The 18,745-nt window shown below is 38.7% G+C and overlaps 1 protein-coding gene across 4 annotated transcripts in view; it reads right to left on the bottom strand.

Moving 5' to 3' along the window:
- Positions 1 to 3,409: 3,409 nt before the first annotated feature.
- The window catches only part of TTC39B (tetratricopeptide repeat domain 39B), a 151,611-nt gene continuing 136,275 nt past the window's right edge, over positions 3,410 to 18,745 (bottom strand). For all 4 annotated transcript variants that reach the window (XM_027549203.1, XM_027549205.1, XM_027549206.1 and 1 more), the window contains 3 exons: positions 11,713 to 11,830; positions 8,982 to 9,098; positions 3,410 to 5,978 (listed from right to left, as the gene is read on the bottom strand). In XM_027549203.1, coding sequence (XP_027405004.1) covers positions 5,888 to 5,978; positions 8,982 to 9,098; positions 11,713 to 11,830 — 326 coding nt within the window. In that variant the 3' untranslated portion in view covers positions 3,410 to 5,887. The remainder of the gene's footprint in view (positions 5,979 to 8,981; positions 9,099 to 11,712; positions 11,831 to 18,745) is intronic.

Genomic DNA, 18,745 nt, shown 5'->3' with positions numbered 1-18,745 from the left:
CTACATTGACACATCTGTAAACTGGACAGAATGAAGGTTGGACTTCCTGTGAAGCTAGATCCACACTGTCCTATGGGATAGATCAGGCCAAGAACCTGCTCAGCCTTCTCAATCTACTACATAGCCCCTGTATCATTTCTTTTTGTGGTTACAAAATTATAAACAGACTGGAATGGACTTGAACACCAAGGTCAAACAGCAACCACTCAACACAGAAGTTATTACTCCTCAAGCTAAATTCTGGTGTGTCCTTTTCATTACACTTCAACATTCTAAAATAACTAAATCTAAGGGATGTTTAAAAGACAAAACTACCAACAATGAGGAGCAGAAACAGGATTTTACAACAAGCAATCTAATAATATAAAGAAAAAATATGTAAATAATTGGTCTAGGGGAATGGAAAATGGGAGAAAACCCTGTACTCCTTCTGAAAGAACAGTACAAAATAATATTATCTATTTAATATTTGTAAGCTGTTTTCTTTGCCAACAAAGGTCCATCTAGTCAAGGCTATGGTTTTTCCTGTGGTCATGTATGGATGTGAGAGTTGGACTGTGAGGAAGGCTGAGTGCCGAAGACTTGATGCTTTTGAACTGTGGTGTTGGAGAAGACTCTTGAGAGTCCCTTGGACTGCAAGGAGATCCAACCAGTCCATTCTGAAGGAGATCAGCCCTGGGATTTCTTTGGAAGGAATGATGCTAAAGCTGAAACTCCAGTACTTTTACAACCTCATGCAAAGAGTTGACTTATTGGAAAAGACTCTGATGCTGGGAGGGATTGGGGGCAGGAGAAGGGGATGACAGAGGATGAGATGGCTGGATGGCATCACTGACTCAATGGACGTGAGTCTGAGTGAACTCTGGGAGTTGGTGATGGACAGAGAGGCCTGGCGTGGTGTGATTCATGGGGTTGCAAAGAGTCAGACATGACTGAGCGACTGGACTGAACTGAACTGAAGCTGTTTTCTATCTGCCTATTTATGTATCTGACCAAGAAATGTTTAGTCACTAAGTCATGTCCGACTCTTTGTGACCCCATGGACTGCAGTCTACCAGGCTCCTCTATCCATGGGATTTCCTACTGGAGTGGGTTGCCATTTCCTTCTCCAGGGGGCCTTCCCATTGGCAGGTGGATTCTTTGCCACTGAGTCACCAAGGAAGCCCCATAGGAAATGTCTAAAGAGCTTTAAAATATGTCAATTACATGTATGCATATCACTTAGGTATCATACACATATTAAACATAATAAGCAGCAAAAGACAAATACACATCTTTAAATAAACTATTTGCCAAATTATTCTCTAAATGGGTAACTAGTACCTAAAATTTTTAAAGGAGAATATTAGCCTAGCTGAGTCGATATTGAAACACTAATAATATAAGGAGATTGAAGTGGGTCACCCAAATCTTCAGAATAATGTTAATCCTAGAAAATATTTTAATCATATAATCTAACATCTTAAAAGTGAGAGTCTCTTCGTCTACAAGCTAAGAGTTTGTGCTGTTACATCTCAAAAAATAAGGAATGTCTATAAAGTCAGATTAAGCTAATAATCCTAAAAATAAAATCTCTCAGTCTAGTATATAAGGAACTGAGGAAGGGAGAGAATAATAATGTTCAAACAGGCCAATGATCGATGACTATCTGCAGATGAAATATAATGAAATGAAGGTTTATGGGAACTTAAAACAGAAAAAGCAAACCTCACAGATACATATTTGAACCATGACAGGTGATTTAAGGTGATCACAGCAGGCAGCAGGTATAAGTCAGAACCCCAGGAAGCATGACAGGGGAAAGCATGTATAAATGAATGCTCCCTGACTCTCAGCATCATTCCAACATGTGCCAAGTTCCAAGTGCTCTATGGTGACATGTGGCCAGTGGCTACCATAACTGGAGAGCAGGACTGAAGGAGAAACAAGAGTGTTGAGAGGGTAGGGAGGTTACATTTTCTGAGATCCATCCCATGCCCTATGAATCACAAACTCTTAGGGCATCAGAATAGTCACTGGAGTCTTCATTATTTTAACTAAATGTATTTGAATTTATGATTTACAAATACGGATTAAGTAAGAAAAAACAGAAATACAAAAAAAATTAATGAAGAATTAATCAGAATGACAGAAATTTTTTCAGTTGACTATAAAGATCTTTTTGAAATTACTTTTAAAGTTCAAATGAAGAAAAATCTCTATTCAGAAACATCAACAGACTCGGTTTAAAGAATAGATGAGAAATGAAATCATAATGAATATTAACAGCAGCAGCTATTAGGGCCTATCACAATGTAACTGCCTCTAAAAGTAGCTTCAAAAGAGAAAACACTTACTTTTCTTTGAAAGGTGGTAACTTGTTCTTTACACAATCCCACTGATTTGAATCTGAACAAAGACTCACAGTGACCTCAAAGCTCAAACCATAAGCTTCCAGGTCAGGTAGGAATGATCATCACATAACTCTGCTAAACTCCTTTGCAAAATAGATGGTTATACTCTTGTATTGTTTCGATCATTAATAATCTTTGACACTGATTAATCTGGAATTCACCCACAGCTTCTATGCACTTGTAGTAGAGACAAAGAATCAGTGAACCTCCTTTTCTTATATAACTTGAGACCTTCTTATACCCAGAAGAAGCAAAGAAATATTAAAACATATGTTCATATAAGAGCTGATACAGTTGATCTTCCATTGTCAAGCAGAAATCATGCTTTCCTTGCCACCAAAATTACAAAGGCTAATCTATTTAAGTCTTAAGTTTGTGTTTGTTAGTTGCTGAGTCATGTCTGACTCTTTGCAACCCCGTGGACTGTATTACAGCCCACCAGCTTCTTCTGTCCATGGAATTCTCTAGGCAAGGATATTGGAGTGGGTAGCCATTCCCTTCTCCAAGGGATCTGAAGTTTGCTGCTGCTGCTGCTAAGTCGCTTCAGTCGTGTCCAACTCTGTGCGACCCCATAGACAGCAGCTCACCAGGCTCCCCCGTCCCTGGGATTCTCCAGGCAAGGATCTTAAATTTACATAAAGCCAATCTCTGGCTTTGCATTTAAAAAAACAAAAAATTTTAAGGCAATTATACCAAGAATTACACAAATTGCACCGTCAGACACATTGGCAGCCCAACCTCCTTACAAATGCCCCTTAAAACAGCAGATAAAATATTGTCACTTGGGGACTCATTCTTCACAGAACACCCTGAGTCACAAAATAACTCTATAAATGCAGTATTAGCAGAGGTCACAGGAAACTATTACGGCCATGGTATCTTGAACATGGCAGGAAACAGATGAATATTTGTAGCATTAATGACACTACAACATTTAAAAATCTATTGGATAGGTTAGCAGATAGGAAATAAAAATACAAATATAATAAGAACAAATAACAAAGGAAAAATCTTAATTGGAGATACGAATTCTTTATATTTGTTCTGGTAATGCTGAGTTAAAACAAAAATAACCTCCAATAACTTAAACCATTTCCATTTTACATCAGAAACAGCATTTTTTTTAACTTACTTTTGCTTTGACTCATAGCTTCTCACAAAAGCAATAAGAGATTTTTTTTTAATTAAAAAAAATTAATGCTACCAAAGCTCTTCTAAGGAATTTGGAAACTTTTTTCCCAAGTAATATTTAAAGAAATTGTTCAACAGATTTTCCACTACTAATTGTAATGGCAGTTAATTTATTTCCTCTTTTGTCTGGTCCTCATGTAAAGTTTTATAATTCATATTAATAGCATGTGAGGAAATCTACCACCTATATTATCTGAAAGGGTGGTACTCTGACTATAGTTGAATTCATCATTTTCCATTGGAAATACATCCTCGGTATTGGCCAAGAATTAGTACGGTGAAGAAAATAAGATCAAATACCTGCTGGATACAGGCTCTTAGGCGTGCGTGCATGTGTGTGAAGTCATTTCTGTCATGTCCAATTCTTTGCGACCCTATGGACTGTAGCCCGCCAGGCTCCTCTGTCCATGGGATTCTCCAGGCAAGAAATACTGGAGCTGGGTTGCCAAGCCCTCCTCCAGGGATCTTCCCAACCCACAGATCGAATCCACGTCTCTTACGTCTCCTGCATTGGCAGGTGGGTTCTTTACCGCTAGGGCCACCTGGGAAGCCCAGAGGCTCTTATAATAGGAAATAAACATCAAGGCGCAAATTCACAATGTGAGCTCATGTCAGTGCTAAACACTGAATAAATCCGAATTTGTTTGAATCTCCACGCTTCTTTCATTTTACATCAGAGACCACAGACTCAGCCAATACTTTAGTTTTGATACTGTAATCTGTACATAAAAATCGTAACTATTACAACTCGTATTCACAAAGCCTTTCAATTTACCAAAAAAGCTATCACGCACATTATTCCACTGAGCCCTCACAAACACCAAGCTCTGTGTTGCTATCTCCACTGGGGCAACTGAGTCCTAGAAAGGGCTGATGACTTGTTCCGTGTTGAGGAACTATTAACTAACAGAGCAGGGCTCCTGACTGCCAGTCAGGGGCTGTTTTTGTTCAACTGCAGAGGCTTCCAGGACAAGGTATTCTTCATAACAAAAATAAGACAAAATCCTGATTCATCGATTCATAAATCGTTTTTTTGTCGCTCTGTATGCAATCTTGTCCTGAGCCGCTGCATATACATATTGGAGAGCTGGGGTGGGGGTGTGGGGCTGCAGGCAGTGGTGATTGTAAAATAACACGCACACCAAGTGGGAATGGTTTGGATTAAACATTTTAACATTGGTTGCTGAAAATAAATACCTAAGACACAGACCTACAATTATAAAACTGAAAGAGACCTTGGAAGTCATCTGTTCTTTTTCCATTTCACAGATGAGGAAAATACGGTGACGGAGAGAGGCCGAAACTCCCTAAAGGTCACCCTGGTAACTGCTGACAGCAGAGCCAGCACCATACAGTCAGGCTCTCTTCCACTCTATGCCCTGATTGTGTCTGCAAATTAAAGGACTAAGTACAGTCCAGATATTTACAAGGAACCATCACAGTGCTAGGAAGATTAGAAAACTAGACCTCACACCAACATTATGAGTGTAAAAATTATTGATATCATTTAAAGCAGCAGGAACTTTATAAGAAAAATAATCAATGTATATTTTTTAGCTCTCATGGATAAGGTTGAGAATAATCCAAAATATAAATTTTCCCTTTAGATACATGGAGTTTTCTGAGTTTTGTTATAATGATGATAGACTTAAGTACATTCAAAAACAGGACAGTCTCTCAAAAATGCCACCACCTTTAACTTACATGAAGAATAAAAAATAATAACATCTCATCTTTTCTAGATACAGGTCTTTCAACCAATTACCTACGTTCCCTGTCCTGTTCACACCCATTACTTGTCTTTTTCAGGAGTTTTCTGAAAAAGATTAAGCTATTTTGAATGTAGGTTTTTCTTATTTTCTTTCTGAAACTTAAATTCTAGGCAACAAACTATCTCTGAAGTTTAACTGCCCAACAAATCTAAATATGGCTCAGGTTATAAGCCATTTACTACCTACATGATATTCATTTCCACATTTAAAAAAATAAATAATCTATTTAGACTTTATTGTACCTGTGAGTCCTTTAAAAGACTTCTTCACTCTCCAATTCAAATTAATTTGAAATTCCTTTTGAAGATGCAAAATATAAGTTTTCAAGATATTACTGATCATCATTCCATAGAGAAAAAAAAAAACACTTAAGTAGACCAAGAATAAACCACACAAATTATAGAAAATATTGACAGTAAAATTAGTTTTTTGTCTCTCATTCACAAGATCATTTTTCCACTTTAATACAAGGCCTAATCTATAGTATACGCCGGTATGAATTGAGAGAAAAGTCCATCCTTCATGTTCTGATCAATCTGAAGACGATTTTTTCCAGAGGTGAAGAGCTGCCTGAATTCTGAAGTGTAGTCTTGACTCCAGCGAGTAATCTTTGTAGTTATTTCTAAAGACAGAAAACAATAAAATTTTAATGTCAAAATTCCTTTATAAACCAGGGTACCACCACCCTCCTCTCCTTCTTCTCACCTTCATTCTTTATTTACTCTCAAACATCACTATGCATAACAGTGGATTTTGTTAAAATGCAGATTCTGTTCCTGGGTGGAGGAGGGGATGACAATATTCTGTATTTCTAGAAGTTTCCAGGTGGTGGTCTAAAAATCCTACTTTGAATAGCAAGGTTTGTACTTCTCCCAAACAGCAAGAAGGTTATGCTGAGGACTTAAAAAAATTTGTGAACTATTTTTAAATAGCTGATCTCCTTTTCTAAACTGGAAATTTTAGGCAACCTCGTATAAACAAGGTGAATATGATCATTCACCCCCTCAAAAAAAAATTTAAGTTAAATACACACACACACACACACTCATGAAAGAACACTGACAACAAACTTACTCCAATTCTCACAGGCAAATGTCAATGGTTTAGTCAATAATTATGATGTGACAATGTCAGGAGGGGAATTAGAAATTCACAGATTACTTTAAAACTTCACGTATATCATCCGCACTGACTTCTCTTTGCTAGAATTGTTCAGACTCAGAAAAATGGAGTGGCTTGGATCTTGGGCTCTACTCTCACACACACCACCTTGGCCCATGGGAGAGTTATATCTTTCTCTGCAGTGGCATTCACTTCTTTCTACAGCCCTTTATGTTATACAGGTCTAAAGGTTACTTACTGGTAACCTTGCTAAGGGTTATTATTCATAAGCTAAACCAACATCTTACTAGAATTTCAAAGGATGTAATTGAGTATTTCCCTAATTAACCTGGGCAGCTTTGCAAAGCTCCTACTGTACAAGGAGAACTGCAGATAATCAACAGTCTTGAAATTATTGGGAAGTTTGTCTATGTTGACATCACTAGCACTGTCTTGAGTTAGTGTTGACTTTTTGATCACTGCTGGTCTTTGTCTTTCTCAGTGAATTACTGGTCTTTTATTTTCATTGCTATATATTTGCCTTATGTATTACTTGAAAGTGAAAGCTGCTCAGTCTTGTCCAACTCTCTGCAACCCCATGGACTGTAGCCTGCCAGGCTCCTCTGTCCATGGAATTCTCTAGGCCAGAATACTGGAGTGGGTAGCCATTTCCTTCTCCAGGAGATCTTCTGAACCCAGGTATCAAACCCCAGACTCCCGCATTGCAGGCGGATTCTTTACCGTTTGATAACACTAAATATGTCCACATGATAAATACTTAGAAACAGTACTTTTAGTCCCAAATTTTCTAATGGCTAGATTTGAAGATACATGAACGTTAGCTGAAATGGCAGTCATACTCACTCTCAAGAAACTAACTTTAAAAGTGACTTTCTCATATCTCTAGGTTAATAAAATAAAAAAGTGGAATGGCTGACTCCACTTTCTCACTTTACTTGTCCAGTTGCTGATGATCTTCATGCTGCCAAATTCAGCAGCCACTTCTCTGGTCTCACCTTGCTTGACCTCTTGGCAACCATCTTCACAGCCTCCCACTCTTCTTTTGAAACATTTTGTTCACTTGGCTCTCCAGGATGTCATCCTAACTCATGGCCACTTCTTAATCTTACTATTTAATCTCTAAAATAACTGCATAGCTCAAGGCTCTGTGCTGGATCTCCTCTAGCTATATCCCCAAATGACCCCACCACAGTTTTAAATATCACTGTCTCTGTCCTGGTGACATTCAAATATCTACAACTGGCCTTGACCTTTACACTGAACTACATGCTCATATAAATGACTGTAAATTCACCATCTCCATATGAATACCTATAGGCACCTCAAAATAACAGAGTCCAAACAGAAACATGTTTTTTTTCCCTTTCTTCAACCCTGCTCCTCTAAGTATTCCCCATTTCAGTAAAGCATCGTTATCAACCTAGTATCTTGATACCCTCCCCCTCCTATCCCCAGCCAGGAATGCTCCTCATCCAGTCTTCTGGTGACAGATCTTCTCAGGACTGGCTTTAATTATGCTAATCTCAGCTACATAGCACCTCCTCAAGGAAACCTTTCAGAATTAACAGTCTAAAGTAATACCCAGGTACCTTGTATCATATCATAAATCTCAATGAAGCATAAATCATTGCTATTTTTCTTATCTGTGTATTTACCAATACTCCACAATTTAGAAAGCAGAAACATTGCCTGTTGATGCACAGTTGTTTGTCTAGAACCTTCTCTAGTGTCTGGCACATAATAGGTACTCAGTGAATACTTGCTAAATTTAAGGAAATGAACAAACCAATGAGTTATTAAGCTAGTTATGGCCTAGAGCTATCACGGCATTCTTTCTCCACTGCAGGTAGTGTTCAAAGCAAGCAGACCACAGGGTTTGTGTCCCCAGTAAATAAACCATGATCACAGGAAATCTGAGCACCACTGTCCACCAGGATTGATAAAGTGCTATGAAATTGCCACAATAGCCAGAAAGAAGAAAGAGTCAGGAAGATTCAAAGGGCTTCTTCAAATGAGAGGCTTTTTAATGAAATGAGAGAGATGGTGGAATATACCAAAGGTCAGCAAACTATAACCAAAATTATGGCCAACTCTGGGCACACTCATTTATTTACATATTGTCTTCTATGGCCACTTTCAATACTACTGAGTACTTACAATGGAGACCCTCTACTACAAAGCCAAAAGTGTTAACTGGCCCTTTACAGAAAAAGTTTTCTGACCCCTGATACAGAAGAGAATAGGTTAGAAATCTGTCCTGTAGGTACCCCCAAATCACAACATTTGTAAACAGTCATAGGGTCAGGCATTAAGAAGCTTGAAAATTGCACACTTCTAACAAAAGCCATAAGTAGAAATTAAGCATAAATTAGCAAAGGTAATATAATGAATAATTTTTCATTAATACGTTCATTTTTAAGTGTATCAAGTTATTGCTGTTGTAAAAATAGTATTGATATTCCCGACTCCATAGCAGTCAAGGAAAGCTGCCGTTACCACTTACCTTGCAGTTTCTAGGACCTTTATGGCCTTGTCAATTTCTCCTTGGTTTTTATACAAAAATGCCAATTCAAACAGAGTAAATGGCACTAGGTAGTGGTCATACTTCAGTAGCTTTTCACTAAAAGAGTGAATGAAAAGTAATTAAATCTCCACAGAAAAAAGAACATATCATTCTTTTTTCAACATATATATTTTTCCCCATTCTTATGAAAATAGGTATAGCACTAAGTCTATTACTAGAGAAAAGCTGTCATTATACAGTTAAAGAATATAATAAACCATGGCAATAAACAGTATGCTTTTAATATATTCCTTTTTTTTTTTTGGTCTCACTCTATGGCATACAGGATCTTAGTTCCCCAATCAGGGAAAATTTAACTCATGCCCCTGCAGGGAAGCACAAAGTCCTAACCACTGGAGCACCAGGGATTTCCTCTGTCACTCTCATTTTATCCCTTAGTCTAAATCCAGCACTGCACATTGTTTCCTGCCTTTTCACGTAGACATTATCCTAGAAAGGACAAGATCATGAACATGTTCAGAAGTGACTCCATTTAGAAAATGACTCCACTTGTTTTTCACCAAGGTTTAACTCTCTTTACACTGTTTGTCTTATAATGCTTCAAAATGTCAAGAAAGAAGGGGCCGACACTTCCATTTACAGCAGTATTATGGAAATTATCTGACTTCCCAATATCTAGAAGCGCTGAAACAAATAAGAGCAACACCCCTTTAAAAGGAGAGCTCAGCTCACAAGAACATAAGGAAGACTCTCAAACCAAAAACAAAACCAGAACTCTAATTGTGTTGAAGATGCCAAAGTACTCCTGGGTCTGTCTCAGCCAAGGCTTTGTGTCTCTCTGTCCACACAGGAGGTGAGACCTTGGGTCCACATAATATGTAGAGCAGGGGCTGAGACCACTACGTAAAGCTGGGGCCCAGCTCCATCAGAGAAAGGGTAGACGACCCACTCGTGAAAGGGTAGAGAACCCACTCGTGGCACAGGAGGAAGCCAAGGGCAGTTGCCTCTGTGGCCTACACTCTGTGCTCAGTTGCTTCAGTCGTGTCTGACTCTGCAACCCTATGGACTATAGACCATCAGGCTCCTCCACTCATGGGATTCTCCAGGCAAGAATACTGGAATGGCTTGCCGTGCCCTTCCCCAGGGGATCTTTCTGACCCAGGGATCAAACCCACGTCTCTTATGTCTTCGGCATTGGCAGGTGGGTTCTTAACCCCTAGCGCCATCTGGGAAGACTGGCCTATTCTCTAGGTAGGAAGAAAAAAGCAAATCCCTTAAGAAATTAATAATCAATGGGCCTGTCCTCACCTGAACATGCAATTCAAATTTATGTGGCCCAAATAATCCAAGAACCTCTAAGCAACAAAATTAACATGAAAGTCGTCCAGGCTGAGAAAAGCCTTTGGGGCATCTGGCAGAAATAAAAGCACAGTGCTTAGAAAGAGACTCTTCCTCAGTCCTAGCCTCACTGGAGTCTCAAGATAAAACTCATTGAAGTTGAGTTCACAATCCAAAACTATAAAACACACCAGCAAACTATCCACTATGAGATTCAAAAGACACAACAAATAGCCCAAATAGGTCATCCTTTTGATCCTAATAAAAATGTCAATAAGAGGGAGCTCAATGGATACTTCTTTAACAAATTTACTAAAGACAGCATGTTATTAATTTGAGAAATAGACATTGAGTCTTTCCTCTTCTTATAAGGACAGCAGTCCTCCTACATTCTCAGAAAATATGGTCAGAAGAGGATCAGTAGTTATAGATGGGAAAGCACATGATATCAAACAGAAGACGTCAAGCAGAAGTCTGTGGCTGTGACTTATTTGGTATACAGAATGGTTTCCAAAAAATTGAGCCAAGCTTTAAAAATCAGAAGATGTTACATAAAATTCAGATTCCAGGCTTTCAATGATAAATTGTAGGCATTATTACTAGTGGGCCCACACTGTCAAGAAAAATAATCAATTTGAGTTCAGGAGTGGCGGTACTCTTTAGAGAGACCACACAATATCCCTGATCTGCAGTGCCTTCTAATCCACATTCCCACCATCACTCAGAAAGGTTACTTGTCTGGCCCCTGTAGACAACTGCATCTGTGAATCCAGATGCAGAGAAGAGGGCCAGGCAACAGAACCTTGATCAACTCTCTAATTAGCAAAGGAGCAGGACATCATCATCAGTGCTACTGAGGGGATAATAATCATTCATCCTAGAAAAATGCCCCTTGCCAAAAGAGAAGCTGTTATAGCATTTATCACAGTTGTTCTTTCCTGCCAAATTATCATTACAATGATGGTTAGTCTGTTTATTCAACTCTGAAACCCTAGGATTCAGGATCACAGTTTCTGGCACATAGTGGGTACTCAAATATTGGTAGAATAAATGAATGACAGACAAATGCACAAATCAAAAAAAGTATCAGATGTTCAGTACGTTACTGCCAAAATTTAGACAGACACCTGTCAGCTTGGCTGTAAATTTAGCTTTCGTGAGTCACCTCTAAACACCATGCGGAAAAGCATAAAGCCATGTTCACTTAGGTTATCATTTCTTTCTCAGAGAATAAAGAAAACATTACTGGATTCTCTTTCTGACAACACCAAGTGAAAAAAGGTTAGCAGCAGAGACAAAAGCATCACTTTCTCACAGCGATTCCCCAGAAACCGCGATTTGCACTCAAGCTGGTTTCATCGTCTGCTTTTACCTTTGGATAATATGATTGAAGCACAGTTCTGCTTGCAAGGGCCGCTGTAGGTTCTTCAGGCAGCATCCTTTGAGCAGTTTCACTAGACAGTCGTCATCGACAGAGTAGTCGCTGGAGTCTTGAAGCAAAACACATACAGTTTACTCACAAAAACAAAAAATAGCCTACTTAAGAGGCAGCACTAACAGCTATTAGGTTTCAGAGGGATCATTTAAAAATTTTAAAATATATATGTTTAGCATTTTTATGCCTCACTAAATTCAATGAAAATACTTCAAATGAAAAGAATATCAAGGTTAATACTACAACACACCATTTGATTAAGGGGTTTACTCTAGCCTTTTTTCACTTTATCACTCTCACCACTCAAAAAGTTTTTTTAGGTGCTCGCCTCTGAGTTAAGTGACCTTAGGTAAAATAATAGTAAGTTTGAACTGTAAATAAAGTAAGAGCTTTATTAATTTAATGAAAGGTAAAGCAGTGAGGAGCAAGCAGGCAGCCTCTTCCTGTGGCTCCGGCCCCTAATCGGGCTGGCTTCGTGTGAAAGAGGGTAACGCTTCCATGTGGAGAAGCAGATGGCCTTCTCCCCATTAAAAATGCAGAAAGGAGAACACCCTCCCCAGATCATTATGTTTACAGCTTACCAGTTCTCCCAGGTTAGGTGCTTTGGGGGACGAAATTATGTCATAAAATTAGACAAAATGGTTCTGAAATACAGGTAAAGCACCTAAAATCCCCACAAACTTCTAACTGCATGAAGCTAACACAGAGGATCTTCTTTCAGGACATTTTTCCTTTTGAAAGTGACTCTACCTGCTATAGCCCAAGGCTAATACATATTAACAGAAGCAACCAAATCGTGCGTGACATCTATCTGACAAAGGTGGCAATTTCACATCTATACCACTTATGAATTTGGGTTTTTCTTTTTTGCAAGTTAAGTAGAAATAAGAAATCATTCCAAGACAGACTGATTATTTATACATTTCAGGCTGTGACAACACAGGTGGGAAGGGACAAAAAACCAAAATGATGAGGCTTTGAGAGTCCTTCATACTGAAATACTCTTGCTTTCAGTACAAATATCAGAAATCACCATTAACGCATGCTGGTGTTTTAATCAGTAAACAGCTTGTCTATGGGAGGTTAAGGATGCTACTTAACCAAGTCAGAGAAGGTTGCTTTATTTCTAGGTGCCGAAGATAGCTGATAATGATCTCTCACTTCCAAGATCTGACAAGTTATTCACTATGAAAATCACAAATATCAATACCACATTACCTTCCCTATTAAAGACCATCCCCCCACTCAAAAAACAATCTATTTATGCTTCTAATCAACAAACCAGATTGGGGCTATGTTTAGGATCTGTGGCTGATTGAATCCGCGAATGAGGAATCTGTGGACACAGAGGGCAGAGTATGGAACTTGAGCATCCAAAGACTGTGGTATCCACAGTGAAGCTTGGAATCAATTCCAAGTGGAAAATAAGGGGAAACCATATACAAAGGTCTCACTCAGTGGTGGTATGTATTAGTCTATACTACAAAGGACGGACATTCAAACATTAGAATTTATTCTATTGAACCAAAACCCTCGTCTTTGTAGGAAAACAGAAGCAAGCTAGCCTACTCCTTTGGAGGAAAAAATAGCCTACAAATGTTTTCACTTAAAAAAAAAAAGATTTGTCTTTACCTCCCATTTCTCACATATACACTTACTTTAAAACATATTCATTTTTTCATCTAATTTGCAAATATGTGGCATTTAATCACAAATAATTCCCTTAATGACAGGGACAATGTTTTTTCTACTATCACAATGCTATATCTGGTATGAAAAATGAGTGTTCAAAGGAACAAATTAATGAAAAATGGCCAAATTAGTTCCACAAAAATAAATATTAGTAAATTTGTTCAAAAGCCTTAAAAATTTTACTGAACTGCAATTTTCTGAAACCCATTTTTTGAAGAAAATTTTTATGGAGCTTTATCTCAGTTAAATTTTAAAATGACGTGGCTTTACATTGAGTTTCCACTCAAATCAAAGTAAATATTTTTCCTTTTGAAATTACTCTATATAAAAAGTTGTTAAAAAAAAATCTTACACCCATTAGCATGCCTACTACCAAAAAACAAACAAAACAGATTAAAAAAAAGAAAAGAAAATTACCACTTCAGTATTCTTGCCTTGAGAACCCCATGAACAGTATGAAAAGGCAAAATGATAGGATACTGAAAGAGAAACTCCCCAGGTCAGTAGGTGCCCAATATGCTACTGGAGATCAGTGGAGAAATAACTCCAGAAAGAATGAAGGGATGGAGCCAAAGCAAAAACAATACCCAGCTGTGGATGTGACTGGTGATAGAAGCAAGGTCCGATGCTGTAAAGAGCAATATTGCATAGGAACCTGGAATGTCAGGTCCATGAATCAAGGCAAATTGGAAGTGGTCAAACAAGAGATGGCAAGAGTGAATATCGACATTCTAGGAATCAGCGAACTAAAATGGACTGGAATGGATGAATTTAGCTCAGATGACCATTATATCTACTACTGCAGGCAGGAATCCCTCAGAAGAAATGGAGTGGCCATCATGGTCAACAAAAGCATCCGAAATGCAGTACTTGGATGCAATCTCAAAAATGACAGAATGATCTCTGTTCATTTCCAAGGCAAACCATTCAACATCACAGTAATCCAAGTCTATGCCCCAACCAGTAACGCTGAAGAAGCTGAAGTTGAACAGTTCTATGAAGACCTACAAGACTTTTTAGAACTTACACCCAAAAAGATGTCCTTTTCATTATAGGGGACTGGAATGCAAAAGTAGGAAGTCAAGAAACACCTGGAATAACAGGCAAATTTGGCCTTGGAATACGGAATGAAGCAGGGCAAAGAAAATCCACTGGTCATAGCAAACACCCTCTTCCGACAACACAAGAGAAAACTTGTGTTGGACATCACCAGATGGTCAACACCAAAATCAGATTGATTATATTCTTTGCAGCCAAAGATGGAGATGCTCTATACAGTCAGCAAAAACAAGACCAGGAGCTGACTGTGGCCCAGACCATGAACTCCTTATTGCCAACTTCAGACTTAAATTGAAGAAAGTAGGGAAAACCACTAGACCATTCAGGTATGACCTAAATCAAATCCCTTATGATTATACAGTGGAAGTGAGAAATAGATTTAAGGGCCTAGATCTGATAGACAGAGTACCTGATGAACTATGGAATGAGGTTCGTGACATTGTACAGGAGACAGGGATCAAGACCATCCCCATGGAAAAGAAATGCAAAAAAGCAAAATGGCTGTCTGGGGAGGCCTTACAAATAGCTATGAAAAGACCCAGAGGGATGGTATGGGGAGGGAGGAGGGAGGAGAGTTCAGGATGGGAAACACAAGTATACCTGTGGTGGATTCATTTCGATATATGGCAAAACCAATACAATACTGTAAAGTTAAAAAATAAAATTAAACTAAAAAAAAAAGAAGAGAAGCAAAAAGCAAAGGGGAAAAGGAAAGATATAAGCATCTGAATGCAGAGTTCCAAAGAATAGCAAGAAGAGATAAGAAAGCCCTCTTCAGTGATCAATGCAAAAAAATAGAGGAAAACAACAGAATGGGAAAGACTAGAGATCTCTTCAAGAAAATCAGAGATACCAAAGGAACATTTCATGCAAAGATGGACTCGATAAAGGACAGAAATGGTATGGACCTAACAGAAGCAGAAGATATTAAGAAGAGATGGCAAGAATACACAGAAGAACTGTACAAAAAAGATCTTCACGATCCAGATAATCATGACGGTGTGATCCCTAACCTAGAGCCAGACATCCTGGAATGTGAAGTCAAGTGGGCCTTAGAAAGCATCACTACGAACAAAGCTAGTGGAGGTGATGGAATTCCAGTTGAGCTACTCCAAATCCTGAAAGATGATGCTGTGAAAGTGCTGCACTCAATATGCCAGCAAATTTGGAAAACTCAGCAGTGGCCTCAGGACTGGAAAAGGTCAGTTTTCATTCCAATCCCAAAGAAAGGCAATGCCAAAGAATGCTCAAACTACCGCACAATTGCACTCATCTCACATGCTAGTAAAGTAATGCTCCAGGTTCTCTAAGCCAGGCTTCAGCAATATGTGAACTGTGAACTTCCTGATGTGCAATCTGGTTTTAGAAAAGGCAGAGGAACCAGAGATCAAATTGCCAACATCCACTGGATCATGGAAAAAGCAAGAGAGTTCCAGAAAAACATCTATTTCTGCTTTATTGACTATGCCAAAGCCTTTGACTGTGTGGATCACAATAAACTGTGGAAAATTCTGAAAGAGATGGGAATACCAGACCACCTGACCTGCCTCTTGAGAAATTTGTATGCAGGTCAGGAAGCAACAGTTAGAACTGGACATGGAACAACAGACTGGTTCCAAATAGGAAAAGGAGTTCGTCCAGGCTGTATATTGTCACCCTGTTTATTTAACTTATATGCAGAGTACATCATGAGAAACGCTGGACTGGAAGAAACACAAGCTGGAATCAAGATTGCTGGGAGAAATATCAATAACCTCAGATATGCAGATGACACCACCCTTATGGCAGAAAGTGAAGAGGAACTCAAAAGCCTCTTGATTAAAGTGAAAGTGGAGAGTGAAAAAGTTGGCTTAAAGCTCAACTTTCAGAAAACGAAGATCATGGCATCTGGTCCCATCACTTCTTGGGAAATAGATGGGGAAACAGGGGAAACAGTGGCAGACTTTATTTTTCAGGGCTCCAAAATCACTGCAGATGGTGACTGCAGCCATGAAATTAAAAGACGCTTGCTCCTTGGAAGAAGAGCTATGACCAACCTAGACAGCGTATTTAAAAGGAGAGACATTACTTTGCCAACAAAGGTCCGTCTAGTCAAGGCTATGGTTTTTCCCGTGGTCATTTACGGATGTGAGAGTTGGACTGCAAAGAAGGCTGAGCGCCGAAGAATTGATGCTTTTGAACTGTGGTGTTGGAGAAGACTCTTGAGAGTCCCTTGGACTGCAAGGAGATCCAACCAGTCCATTCTGAAGAAGATCAGCCCTGGGATTTCTTTGGAAGGAATGATGCTAAAGCTGAAACTCCAGTACTTTGGCCACCTCATGCGAAGAGTTGACTCATTGGAAAAGACTCTGATGCTAAGAGGGATTGGGGACAGGAGGAGAAGGGGATGACAGAGGATGAGATGGCTGGATGGCATCACCGACTCGATGGACGTGAGTTTGAATGAAGTCCGGGAGTTGGTGATGGACAGGGAGGCCTGGCGTGCTAAGATTCATGGGGTCACAAAGAATCAGACATGACTGAGTGACTGATCTGCTCTGATGTCTGAGCACTGTCAAGGATGTAGAGAAATTGAAACCTGTGTGTATTGTTGATGGGAATGTACAAAGGTGCAGCCACTAGAGAAAACAGTATGTCAGTTCCTAAAAAAATTAAAAATAGAAATGTTACATGATCTAGCAAATCCACCTTGAGGCATGTATCTAAAAGAACTGAAAGCAGCATCTGAATGAAATATTTGCATATACATGTTCATAGAATTATTGTTCACAGTCAAAAGTGGAAGCAACCCAAATATACATTGATGGATGAATAGATAAACAAAATTTGGTATAAACATCCAACAGAATATTATGCAGCCTTAAAAATGAAGGAAATTCTGACACATGCTGCAACATGGACATACCTGGAGGATATTAGGATAAGGGAAATAGGCAGCACAAGAAGAAAAAGACTGCACGATCCCACCTATATAGAGTCTCTAGAGAGTCAAATCCACAGTAATAAAGAGTAAAACAGTGACTGCCAGCCACTGTGAAGAGCGGGAAATGGGGAGTTACTGTTTAAGGGGTATGAAAAAGTTCTCAAAACTGGCTGCACAACTGAGTGAATATACTTAGCACTACTGGACCATACAGTTTAAAAATGGTTAATATGGCAAATTTTATATTATGTGCATTTTCCTGCAATTAAAAATGTAGGAGATAATATAAAAATGTAAAGAGGTTCACTTTATCTATAATAAAGATAAAAAACTATATAAAATTTTTATATCTAAATTATAACTGATATAAAATTATAAAATCTATAATAGATCTAAAATTTTTAAATCTATATCTATAACATATTAACTCTATATTAATAGTTAATTAATAGATGCTTAATTAACTAACTGGGTTAATTAATAGACGTTTACTCCTTGGAAGAAAAGTTATGACCAACCTAGACAGCATGTTTAAAAGCAGAGACATTACATTGCCAACAAAGGTCCATCTAGTCAAGGAGGTTTTTCCAGTAGTCATATATCAATGTGAGAGTTGGACTATAAAGAAAGCTGAGTGCCGAAGAACTGATGCTTTTGAACTGTGATGATGGAGAAGACTCTTGAGAGTCCCTTGGACTGCAAGGAGATCCAACCAGTCCATTCTGAAGGAGATCAGCCCTGGGATTTCTTTGGAGGGAATGATGCTAAAGCTGAAACTCCAATATTTTGGCCACCTGACACAAAGACCTCACTCATTTGAAAAGACCCTGATGCTGAGAAGGATTGAGAGCAGGAGGAGAAGGGGACGACAGAGGATGAGATGGTTGGATGGCATCACCAACTCAATGGACCTGAGTTTGGGTAAACTTTGGAAGTTAGTGATGGACAGGGAGGCCTGGCATGCTGCAGTCCATGGGGTCGCAAAGAGTTCGACACGACTGAGCAACTGAACTGAATGAACTATTGATGGGAATCTAAAATTAGAATAATTTCAAATATGGAAAGCAGCCTAAATGCCCAACAATACTGAAAGAGTTGGTTAAATTATGATATATTATCTCCATGGAATGCCAGGAAGCTCTTGAAATTATTACAAGGGTTACCTAGAAAGAATTAAAACATTTATGATAAACTACCATATGATCCAGTAACCCCACCTCTGCATATTTATCTGAAAAAAAAATACTATCTCAAAAAGATATATGCATGTTCATGTTCATTGCATTATTTACAACA

This window comes from Bos indicus x Bos taurus, chromosome 8 (assembly GCF_003369695.1).
Source record: "Bos indicus x Bos taurus breed Angus x Brahman F1 hybrid chromosome 8, Bos_hybrid_MaternalHap_v2.0, whole genome shotgun sequence".
Lineage (NCBI taxonomy): Eukaryota > Metazoa > Chordata > Mammalia > Artiodactyla > Bovidae > Bos > Bos indicus x Bos taurus.
Note: the sequence above shows the minus strand (reverse complement) of the source record. Positions and strands in the feature narration are given on the sequence as shown.